The 12,543-nt window shown below is 48.6% G+C and overlaps 1 protein-coding gene across 1 annotated transcript in view; it reads right to left on the bottom strand.

Annotated features, from left to right (window-relative positions):
- MAN1C1 (mannosidase alpha class 1C member 1) overlaps positions 1 to 12,543 on the bottom strand; it is a 137,888-nt gene that overhangs the window by 75,455 nt on the left and 49,890 nt on the right. The window contains exon 2 of the mRNA XM_026014387.2: positions 10,113 to 10,209. Within this exon, the coding sequence (XP_025870172.2) occupies positions 10,113 to 10,209 (97 nt within the window). The remainder of the gene's footprint in view (positions 1 to 10,112; positions 10,210 to 12,543) is intronic.

Raw genomic sequence — 12,543 nt, forward strand, 5'->3', positions numbered from 1 at the left:
CGGTGGGGAAGTGAAGTCTTGGCTCCTCCGGCCCAGAGAAACGGTCATTCCTGGGTCCCCGCTTGTGACCAGAGCCGCACCTCTACCCCCATCACTGAACCCACTGCCCACTTGGCCACACCATACTTCCATCAGTCAGGGTCAAACACACCCAAAAGTAGTCAAATCACCTGCTATTTTAGGACCTTGAAGTAACAGGAGAGTCCACATGCCAGAAGCCCACACTGTAGGAGGGGGAAATGAGCTGAGAGAATAGGTCTTGCCTAGGTCACAGAGCAGACTGGTGGCTGGGAAGCCATCAGAAGCCAGATCTCCTGGTTCTGAAGCTCAGAATGGGGAGAAAACACAAGGGAGCAACATTCATAGGACCCCGTTTTATGCCAACACTGTTTGCATATGGTCTCTTACCATACCCCCACCTGCTCTAGCCACACCAAAAATCTTTTAGACCTCCAGGGGCAGGGCCTCATGTGACCTCCCCTCTAGGCTGTTGTACTTGTGTTTCTGTGTGCATGACCCCTCTCTTATGCTTCTTCCTTCATGCTTCTAGTCTCAGGGTAGAGGCCACCTCCTCCAGGAAACCTTTTTGAAACCCATCCCTCCGAGAATGAATCAAAGAGCCCTTGGTGTGAGTGTGGACCTCAAAGCCTGGGAGATCTACACGGGTATCTCTCTGTCTTGCTTCCTGCTGTTTCCCCTCCATGTCTAGGAGAGTGTCTAGCACACTATGGGCACTGAACAATAATGAATAGATAAAGAAGTGGTCTCATATGATCCCAGTAACAATCTTATGAGAAGATGTCAATCTCCCCATTCCACAGGAGAGAAAATTGAGGCTCAGAAAAGAAATGTGACCCCTGCCAAGTGAGTTGGTAGAGCCAGGATTTGGAGAATCCAAGTCTTCTGACCCCAGGTCAATACTTTATTTCGACCCCCTTCCTGATATATAGTAACTGAACTAAAGACGGTCTAGTTCACACCATTTTGGACCTATGCGTTACAGCTGGGGTGGGATGGGGAGTGGAGAGGTCACCCAATGGCACTGGGAGACAGTGTGGGGAGAGGATGGTGAAGGAAGATTCTGCTAACTACTCCTTCTGCTACAAGGAACACTTGAGGCAGGCAGCCTAGGAGCTCCAATTAACCTCTAGGTTAAGACAGGAAGAAAAGAGACCTTTCCACACCAGGGCCAAGCAGGCAGTGCAGAGCAGCTCAGCTCCAGAGAGCACATGCCTGGGAAGCTGGGGCTTTGAACAAGGGGTGGGGTGTCTGGATTAAGAGGGAAGTATCATTCAATAGGAGGCAATAATTCAGCATACTGCAAGAAGACCAATTGGTTTATCCATGTTGCAAAACTGGCAGCATCCAACTAAACTCAACATACTAATACCGTATAACCCAGCAATTCAAATCCTGTGTCGATCCCAACATAAGTGACTGCTTGTTTCCACCAAAAAGCATGTACAAAAGTGTTTATAACCCTCAAATACTCCTGATGGGAATGTAAAATGGTGCAGCCACTGTGGAAAACAGTCTGGCAGTTCTTCAGAAGTTGACACATAGAGTCATATGACCCAGCAAGTCCACTGCTAGACAAATACCCAAGAGAAATGAAAACCCACATCCACCCAAAAACTTGCACATGAATGTTCGTAGCAGCATTATTTGGAACAGCAAAAAAAACAAAAACAAAAACACAAAACTCACACAATCCAAATGTCCATTAACTGCTTAAAGGATAAATAAATGTGGTATTTTCACACGATGGGATATTATTTGGCAATACTTCCCGGGGAAATGAGGTACAAGTACAAGCCACCGTGAGGATGAACCTTGAAAAATTAGTCCTGATGAAAGAAGTCAATCACAAAAAAACAGGTATTATATATGATCTCCTTCATATGAAACGTCCAGAATAAGCAAATCTCTGTAGGGACAAAGAGGAGATAAGTGGTTGCCTTGGGCTGGCAGGGGAGGGAGAGTTGGAGAGACTGACAGCCAATGGGTTTGGGGTTTGCTTGCAGTTGCCACAAACCGGCAACAACAATGTCCAACAACAGTAGAATGGGTAGATAAACTTGAAAAGGAATGAACTACTCTTTATGATATAATTATGAGTGAAAAGCAGCAAAACCATAAAAGAGTATATATAGTCTGGTGTGAAATCTTAAAGCAGACAAAACTAATCTAAGATGATAGAAGTCAGAATAGTGGTGGCCCTTGGTGGGGGGGGGGGGGGGTTACTGACTGGGAGGGGCCGGAGGGGACCTTGTGGCATACAGGAAACGCCACCTTGATCTGCGGAGTAGTTACAGGCTGCACCCGTAAGTAAAATTCATTAGGATGTGCACTTAACATTTGTGCCTTCTGCTGCATTTAAGGTAGAAGTTACGGGTCAATGTTTACAAAGTAATTTTAAAAAAAGGCAGAGGCTCAAGTAAAAAGACCAAGGCTCAAGTCCTGGCTGTCAGGCCTCTGTGAGAGTCTGTGTCCCTCTGCATGCCTCCTTCCCCATCCTCCAGACATCGGACCAGATGGTTTCAAAGAATCCAACTGGCACCGACAGTCTGAGATTTCTGCGAATTCACATACCTATTTGTCAGTGAGTTTGTTGGGAAATTTGGCAAGTGCTTGCCATCAATGCGGTGTGAAGAAAAGGGGGCTGGCTGTCTGCTGTGGGCTCAGCCTTGTTTCCAAGGAAGGCAAGGTCTTTGGAAAGTGGGTGGGAACACCCCGCCTCCAGGAGGGAATGTCACTTTCAATATGAATCATCTTAGGCATCCAGCAACTTGCTCTGGGAATAGATACCCTGACTCACTTCTCCGACAGGAACAAGACTTGCTACTAAAATTTCAGATTTCAAGAGAACCAGCACAGCCCAAATAGCCTCTCAGAGGCGGAAAAAAAAAAAAAAAGAAAAAAGAAAGAAAGAAAAGAAAAAAGAAATCAGCCTAGTAACCAACCAGGAATCAGAGAGGGGCTGGGCGTCTGTACTGAAGACCCGAGGAGCCCCAAAGGAGGCCGCCCGCCGGCTCACACGGCTGCTGGCGCCAGGGCAGGGACCGGGACCCAAGGCTCCCTGACCTTGAGTTTTCTTTTTTACAACAACCTGCTACTATATTTTTTAGAGAAATAAATTATGCTCTGTGCTGGTGGGAAGCCTTTTAAACAAAAAGAAAAAGAAAACGGCCAAGATGCATCTTAATGAGAAAGTGCTTGGGAAAAAAAAAAATCTTTTGGGGGAGGAGAGTGCAGAGCACCATGGCCCGAATGGTCAGCTGCATGGGAGAGTGGAAAGCCAGCAGGCTAATTCAGAGGTGAGCGCTTTGCTTGGATAATTACCCAGTGTGACCTGAGGGACTTTCTGGTCTTTAGGAGGTAGCTGTGAAATCATGGATGTGTCATTCAAGGCCACAGGACAACATCATCCCCCCCAACAGAACCGCAGCATCTGACCAGCAACTGTCCGTGGTGCCTACCCTTCACGTGTGGGGTTAATACTTTCATCCCATTACCCTCCTTGTGCTAAAAGCCCATCTGCCAGTGACCGGCGCTTCTAATCCATTTCCTCTGCACTCTGACAGCCCCCAGCCTCCGGATGGAGCAGCCACGGCTCCCAAAACATGTGACTACCCGGAAGGTTTGCTTGCTGCCCTTACGCCTGACCTGTTCTATGCAAGGAATTGCAACATCACCACTTCCGACGCAGATGACAGCTCTTTCTCAAAACAAACTCAAAGCCTGGGTCAGGAATGTGCACCAGAGCCTGCGAAAAATCAGTGAGCAACACGGCCTGATAATGATTTTCCAAGAATTATGGATACTGAGTGTTTTCGTATTTCAGAAAAACAAAAAACAAAAACAAACAAACTCATAAAAGTGGATATAGTATTTTTCAGCCAGAGAAGTCAACGTGTTCTGTTACCCAACAGCAGGGGAAGAGGATAGGGGACCAGGGAGGGTGTGCGTACATGCCAGGCAGAGTACTGGGGCGACCTAACCCTGCCGCCACCTCCATAGGTGAGTAAACTGAGGTTCAGAGAATTTTGTGACTTGCCCAATTTCATTCAGTTGGTAAATGCGGAGGACTTGAAACCAGGCCTACCTCTAAAGTCAAAATGCTGCCTCCCAGAAACAACCTCAGAGATTCGTGGAAACATGGAGTTCTGTGGAAAACTGCAGAAGCAGGTGGTTTTAGCAAACTGTCTCTCTGGCAAAGTGTGCAGTTCCCTAGGCAGCCATACTGGTAGAGTAACTCTCACCCCCCACAAAAAGATCCAGTAAGACTGGGGTGTGTGTGTGGGAGACTGTGAACATTTTGCAGAAGGTACTACTAAGTCACACACCAAAAAGCAATTGTAAAAGTGACATCTTGGGACCTGGATTTATTCCCTCTTCAACATCATATTTGCTCCGTTACAAGGCAAAGATGATTTTTTTTTTCTCTGCCAAGGCCAAACATTCCCAGCCTGTGATCTGAAAATCATGCTGTGTTCATTTTGCCTCTTAACTCACCCAAAGCCATAAATCATCCCTCGAAATGGGGATTTGGTTGGCAGTTCTATCGGGGATTCACAAGGCAGAGGCGGAATCCAATTTGGGGCTCTCACGGTCATCCTGAGCCGGCTAGGAGCAGGGGGACATTGCTCTTGGCCATGCGAGTGCCTCCATGCTCCATGGAGAAGAGGCCCAAGAAACAAATCTGCTGACCAAGCAGGACCGTTGCTCTGATGGGGTTAGTCTGCTGATTCTAAATGCACTTGTGACAGAGGACGAGGTCAAGGCAGCTGACGAGAATAAGAGAAAGAGAGAGCAAAGCAGGATCCAGCCCTTTTCCACCCAACCAAGGACAAGGGGAGAAGGGAAAACAGGGCAGGCAGAGACAGCAGTGGGCGATTCATTCATTCCAACATATTTACTGAGAGCCTACTACGTGTTATGTGCCAGACACTGTTTCTTTCTTCCGAATATAATGATTTTCACAAGTACTTTTTAACAAATAGAAAAATTATGGAAGCAGCTGAGGGTTAACGAGTGTGCATTGGCAGGGACGTGTAGACACATGGACTTCATCTAATCTCCACCACTGCTGGGGGAAGTAGGTATTATCTTCATTGTACAGATGGAGAAACTGAGGTACAGAGATTAAGAAACTTGCCTACGGTCATATGACTAATAAGTGGCAGAGCCAGGATTCAAACTCAGGCAGGTGTAGTTCTCAAGTCCCAGTTCCCTCAGCTCATCATGCTGATGGCCAATGGCATGTTTTGCAATTCTGTGTTTTCAGGTTCTCCGGAAAGGATAAGACATTTTCCTATGCTGGGAGAAAAGAGGAACATCTGCATCTTTTTTTCCAAGCCCTGAATACTCAACCAATGTCCACTAACTACTGATGCCTGGAGATGGGTGGCTGCAGACCCTGGCCATGAAGTACATGTCCTCCTCAGCTTCCATCAGGGTAAGGGAGAAGATGTACCAGCTTGGATTCCCCCAACTCAGATGAAGGAGTGGGACTTGCCTTCGAAGAGGCCTCTCTGGTGGCACCCTCCCAAGACTCTGTGCCCATGCTGATGTTCCCAGCTGCCAAGGGAAGATGAAGTTATCATGGCTCACTCTGACTTCTTGGGAGGATTAGTGCTCGTTAAGCGCCTCAAGGCTGGCAGCTGGCACCAGTGCAAGGTGTCACTTACTACTGCCCAGAAACTCTCATCCTGGCAGGAGGCTCATTTATTCCATGGCCTTGAACCTTAACCTTCCCCTGTCTCTTCCCTGTTAAAAATTTCTCTGTAAGCTGCTTAAACGAAGAAGTGAACCTGACACTGCCTGCCAGTGGGCTGCTCAGCCATGAGCTCTGCCATGGGCACTCAAGGGCTGGGGAAACAGGGCAGGAGGGATCAGGGCTTAGGAAGCCCTGGAGCCCTCACATGGGTCCCTGGGTCTAAGGTCTCGGATATGCTCCAGTCAAAATGGGAGCGGCACACACTGTCCTAAGAGCCTTATGTCATCCTCATAGCAGCTGACCTGAAGAATGCCAGACATGAATATGAGTGCTTCTCATGTCTTAACTCCTTTCATTCTCAAAACAATCCTGTGAGTGGGTAGTATTGTTGTGTCAACTTTACAGCTGGGACAGAGGTCCAGAAAGGTTAAGAAACTTACCCAAGGTCACAAAGCTAATAAGTGGCACAGCAGCATGCAAATGCAACCCCTCTGGCCCCGAGCCCATGCTAGCTTATTTAATATCCTCCAAAATCATAGCAGCAGTCCTTTTTACAGGTAAGGAAGGCCTTTGTGCACTGAGCCACTGTGCTTTGTGGCACTGCCGGCTGCTGCAGAGCAGCTGGTTCCTCTCCCTCCCCTCCCTGAATGGGTTCTTCAAGTGGCAGACTTACCTCTGTGACTTATTAGCAATCAGAACACTACCATCGAGTGCCTGCTCTGAGCCTGACTCAGGGCTAGGCCTCTGTCCATCTCCAGTTATCACCAAGGCCCCAAGAGGCCAGGGACTCTGTCCCACTCCGCAGTCTGAGGCCACACAGCTAAGTGGCAACACAGAGGTTCTATTCAGGCCTGCTGAGATCCAAAGCCACACTCTTTCCACCACCTGGCTGGACACTAACAGGGACATTTGAGTGTCCTCTTAGAGGAAGGGGAAATAGGCAGATATCTGCCATGGCCTGGGCCACAAGGCAAGGAGCAGGCTGTGTCCTTGCTCACAGCACTGGGGTCTTAGGAACGTTTTCTGACAGGACCTGCTGAGCTGGATGTTAGTAAAAAGGAAGCCACTTTGACACTGAATTGCTAAGGATACAAAAGCTGGCTTGAGAGACACCTCACTCAGCAGTCTTGCTCTGAGTGAGAACAGATTCGGGGAAGGGGAGTATGGGCAGCTGGGAGGGGAACTCAATTTGGTGAAATGCTGCACAGGAGACGGACTCAGCATCTGATGTCACTGCAAAGACAGGCACTGGTGTGAACTCATTACTCTTCCTGCAGCCCAGGAGGGGGACTGCAAGAGCCCATGTCCAAACAGCTCAGCCAGGTGGGGCAGGGTGGGCACTGCTGTCACCTGACCTTCCTGGCAGGGCTCAGCTTACAGTAAAGTCACTGAAGATGGCAGTGGCCAGAGCCCAGCAACGATGCCACCTAGCAGCCCACACGAGTCCAGAAAAAGAAGTGGTAGGGTGACAAGCATTCTAACTTAGGCCAATTCACCTTCTTCTATTTTTGGGAATAGTCTGGCTTCAAAGCCTCTCATGGATCCACCCCAAACTAGAACCTCCTCCTCTGGGTACATTCCCATAAGCCTCTGTCTCCTGAGACAAATTTGTGGTAATCACAGTCAGATATACTACCTATTAAGCAGGTTCTTTGTGTCAGGCAGGTCCTGGGTTGGGGTCTGATGTTTTCATTAGTACCACTGTGCAGAAAAACTCAGGCTCACAGAGAAATAACTTGCCTAAGGTCATACAACCAAGAAGTGGTACAAAAGCATTTGTTGAATGAAAGCATAAACCAAGACCAGCTCTCGCTGCACATCCTCCTTTCCCAGGGGCCAGCCACCCACTGCGACCTCTTTGCTAGCTCCAGAGGAAAGACACTGCTTCGCTGTGGGGACTATTGCAGGCACTGGATCGATGGGCACCCAGGGGAGTGGCTGCTCTGGGAGACGGGCATCCAGGGGAGTGGCTGCTCTGGGAGACAGACACCCAAGGGACCTCAGGACCTCCCATGGGCTCGCCAGGGCAACTGCTGACTGCATGTATTATTCTGTAAATGGCAAAGCACTCACACAGACTTGGCCCTTTGAATGTTCATATTTGCTCTCACAGCAGTCCAGTATGAAGGACAAATGAGCTGAGGGGACCTGAGACATTATGTGACTCAAACCTAGCCACACAGGTACTCCAGGACAGAGTGAGGACTTGCGCCCAGGTCTTTTGACTCAAGGACCAACTTACTTTCCGCCATTCTAGCTGCCCACTCTCCATCAGGGCTGATGATTGAAAAGGCACTGAGAGTTGAGGTGCAAATGACAGCCCTGAGGAATTTTGCACAATGGGACTTGGCTTAGCTCAATCCTACCTACAGTGTTCCCATGGTACTTCCTCTGTCCCTGTGGATGGTCTGAGCAACAGCTATGCCCATGCTGTGTAGTTTCAGAAATTAGCCTCCCTCACTCCCACCAATTCCCTGAATATTTGTAAATTGTTAGAGGGAAGGAGAGGGAAAGCCTCCATGGCTCCATCCTGGATTTACACTAGTCACCAAAGCTCCAACAACTGTGGTGAGACCCACACTGGCCCCCTTTCCCCAGGGCTGATGTGGGATGTTGGGGGAAGGTCTGAGTTCCAAGGCAGGGGAGACAGGAAGGCCCCTGAACAGAAATCCACACATTTCATATACGAGGTTAAAGAAACATCTGTCTTCCTCCCTTCTGATTCAGGAGTCCTCCTAGGAATCTATCCTAAGACAACATTTTATGCACAAAGATGACAACTGGTGAAATATCTTTAATAGCAAAAAATTGGAAACGACTTCTGCCCAACATTAGCAGAATGGTTAAATGAATTATGGCACATCCATGCAATAATTGCAACCATTAAAAACATTCTTTATGACAAAATTTGGACAAGTTAGGGAAACACTTATGATGTAACATTAAGCCAAAAGGAGGGAGGGAGAGAGAGAAAGAGAGAGAGAGACAGGACATAAAATTGTATATAGAAGAAAAAAGCAAAGAGAAGATTGGAAAGAAATGAACTAAGATGCTAGGAGAGGCTGCATCTATGTGGCAGAATGAGTTATTTTTTGTCTGTTTTCCATTTTTTTAACAAAGATTTATTTATCTATTCATCACACACACACACACACACACACACACAGAGGCAGAGACACAGGCAGAGGGAGAAGCAGGCTCCTCGCAGGGAGCCTGATGCGGGACTCGATCCCAGATCTCAGGATCACGACCCAAGCCAAAGGCAGTCGCCCAACCACTGAGCCACCCAGGTGTCCCTGCTTTCCACTTTTTGATACTTTTTCTTTTCCCCTACATTCCTGCGATAATCAGAAAAATGAAAGAAGCTTCCCAAACTCTCTCTCTCTATCACACACTGCCCCCCCCCCAACCCCCGGGAGTGAATTCTCACACATCCAGAAAGAATGTGATGCAGATTGGTTAGAGGGAAGAAGGCAGGTTCTCTGTGTTCCTTTTCCCATAATGTAGGCACTTCTCTTAAGATCATACACATGGGATCCCTTTAACCTGCCTTCAAGATTTTCCTAGGGCTTTTCATCTGACTTGGTTCTTTGGTTCTGGACCTCAGGAGTGAGGAACACAGTGGGTGAATTTCTGTCTCCAGCCCTGGACAGCTCTGGTCTCTGAGGGAAGCAGCAAGCCAGGCCGCCTCCAGCATCTTTTCTGGAGAAAGGCCTGCAGAGAGTAGAGCTGGCGACTTGGAAGGGTGTTAAATTTGGAATGTGAGGCCGTGCCCACAAGAAGGCACTCTGCAGACTCTCCAGCTGAGAGAGGCTTTCCGAATTAGGAGAACCCATGGCTGAAGAGGGAAGAGACACGAGCTAGTGAGACTGAAGGTCACATGCAAGCTACTGACACGAGGCCACACCTGTGCTACTCCCTGACGTGCGACAGTACTGTCCGTCTACGAGGTGAGCGTGCAAGATGCACCTGCAGGACCCTAAAGGCAGTGCATGCACCCACCTCATCAGAAACATGTTCTGTTTCTCTACGAGACCACCCAAGATCATCTTACAGCTACACCTGGAGGAGTGGATTTAAATCCAGTCCTCTGTGTCCTTCAGAGCACCAAACCTGTTCCTTGGAAGCAGGTCTCTGTTCCTTACCATCTCTAGTCACATGTCCAAGTGTGTTTGCTCTAAAACACAGATGCTAAGTGCATACAAAGAGTGTAAAGTGAGAGGGAAGTGTGTTGGCTTCCCCCAAATCTAGAAGGCTCGAAAGCCTGAGCAGCCCAGAAGGAGCTCAGACTCAGAAGCCACTGGGTCTGGGGAAATAGGGCGGGCGGGGAGTGGGGGGGCTGCAGGGCACAATAGCCCAAACTGAATTCCACTCAGCCACCAGGGGGACTCACCAAACATGTTGCCCTCGTAGCCGTCTCTTGTGAGTGGCCGGAGCTCATTTTTCCCCATTGCATAAAGCTTGTAGCTCTGCCAGGCGAACTGCATCATCTGCAAGAAAAAGCAGGAAACAGAACCTGAGCATGGCAATTGCCAACCATGTACACTGGCCACCTGGCTTTGCCCTCTGCAACAGGATTTGAAACCACATTTAAAAAGTAATCTTCGTGGGATCCCTGGGCTGCTCAGCAGTTTAGTACCTGCCTTCGGCTCAGGGTATGATCCTGGAGTCCCAGGATCGAGTCCCATATCAGGCTCCCTGCATGGAGCCTGCTTCTCCCTCTGCCTGTGTCTCTACCTCTTTCTCTCTGTCTCTGTGTCTCTCATGAATAAATAAATAAAATCTTAAAAAAAAAAATCTTCCAAACTGAGGAAGATGACTTCCTTTCACATAGTTCTATTCATAGTCAGGGCTGCCTGGAAGGCCATTCTCCTCAGACGACCCCAGTAGCCCAAAGTCTTCCCACAGATTCCTTAGAGAAGACACAGAAAACATTAAATATATTCTAGCCATCCTTCGGTGCCAAAGTGAAAAGCCACCTTTTCCATGAAGCCTTCCTGCTTTGCTCCAGCAAAGCGATTCTCTGAAAGGAAGGAAACAACTTACTGAGTGATGCCTGGTATAATCTAATAAAGCAATCCCCTGAGCTAGCAACTGTTGACTCCATCCTACAAGGCAAAGACATCAGGTAACTTGTCCAAGGTTACCTAGAGTCAGTGAGAATGCTGGGAACCAAACCCATCCCCTGTGGTTCCGAAGCCTTAGGTCTGTCCCCAAAGCCTTGTTCTGCCCCCTAAAGTCACCACAAGGCTCTATGAACTTTTCTAACACTTGGCTTGACTCACTCTTGCCATCCTGAGCTCCCTAGCACTCGAGCTGGTCACTTACCATTTTTGTTTCCCTGGCTGGGAACCCATAAGCGCCTTGAAGCCAGCCACTATACATGCCTCAGTTTCTCCTACAGCAACCAGTACAGGGCTTGGCATGTGTAGGGGGCAATACATATCAACTTTGTCACCCAGTCTGGACATGAGTTCTTACTCATTAAGGTAACCATGTCATTCCCTAGGGAACATTGTTCAAGCACCTTGGAATGCAAGCTGACAGTGTATCCTCAGCTCTGCTTCTCTGTCCCCCAGGCTCTCCCTTATTTGCCTTTATGGTGCTGCTTTTTTGCCTCTACATGGCTGGCTGCTTGGGTGACAGCAGGGCAGAGGAAGAAGCCGGGGCAGGAAGCAGAGGCACAGCTAAGAGCCCAGTGTGTGGGGAGGCAGCTGGTGTGGAACAAAGAACTCAGGCTTCTGAGGCCAGACTGTCTGGGTTCTCATTTTACCTCTGCTTTGACTCTAGCAAGTGACCAAACATCTCTGTGCCTCAGTGGGCTTCTTTTTGAAATGGGAATGACAAGTGCTATTTTGCTGAAAGACTTAATCTCTAACCCTGAAAGGTTTGCATGAAAGAAAGTACTTGGGAAATGCCCAGTTTCTGACCTGCCATGGCACGTGATCACCAAACACTAGTCCTCTGCCCTCCTGAGCTGCTAAAATCCCCATCTGGTGCCCCAAGCCACAGCCACCACCTCTCCTCCCAACCATCCTTAATTCTCAAACCTTGCGAGCATCACCTAGAGAGCTCTGTAGGCCCCATCCTTGAGTTTCTGATTCAGCAGGTCTGGGGTGGACCCAAGAATTTGCTTTTCTAACGAGTTCCCATATGCTGCTGGTCCACAGGCCACCCCTGAGAGCCACAAGTCTGGTCCATGTGTTTATTTCTATTTCTCACCTCACCTCCAGATGCTGTACCTTTCTACTTTTCTCCTTCTATCTCCCAGCCTACCTTCCTGCCTCAGCTTCCTCTTTCTGGACGTCTCCACCCTCATCCTCCACGCTCTGCCATTCCAGGTGCCAAGGCTTAGAAGTGGTCTCTTCCAGACGCATCTGGACCATAATTTCTGTGTTTGCCACTGTGGCCCAAATATACAGGCCAGGAGAGCAGATGTGACTAGTCTATGGCCCACACTTCCCGTGAAATAGCAGAATGATCCCACAGCACCTCTCCGTTTCATAGATGTTCATACTGAGGCTCAGAGATGGAAGTGGTCAGGGTGGCACAGCTGGCAGGGCTGGAATCCGCCTCTTTCAACTCCCAGGCTGGCTGACCCTATCCTCGTGCCCAGCCTGATATATGGCTTCCCATGTGACACACATGCAAATGTCATGGTAACGCATGCCAAGCACTTGGCAAGCGCTTTGAGTCCTGGTTCCATTCCTGTTATTTTCTACTTATCCTGAATTGGCAATAACAGAAACTAATTGCTGGGTATGACTGCTTAAGGGAGACTGGCCTCCTCCCTCAGTCTCTCTTATCTGGAGGCCTCCTCAGTT

Source organism: Vulpes vulpes, chromosome 2 (genome assembly GCF_048418805.1).
Source record: "Vulpes vulpes isolate BD-2025 chromosome 2, VulVul3, whole genome shotgun sequence".
NCBI classification, from domain to species: domain Eukaryota; kingdom Metazoa; phylum Chordata; class Mammalia; order Carnivora; family Canidae; genus Vulpes; species Vulpes vulpes.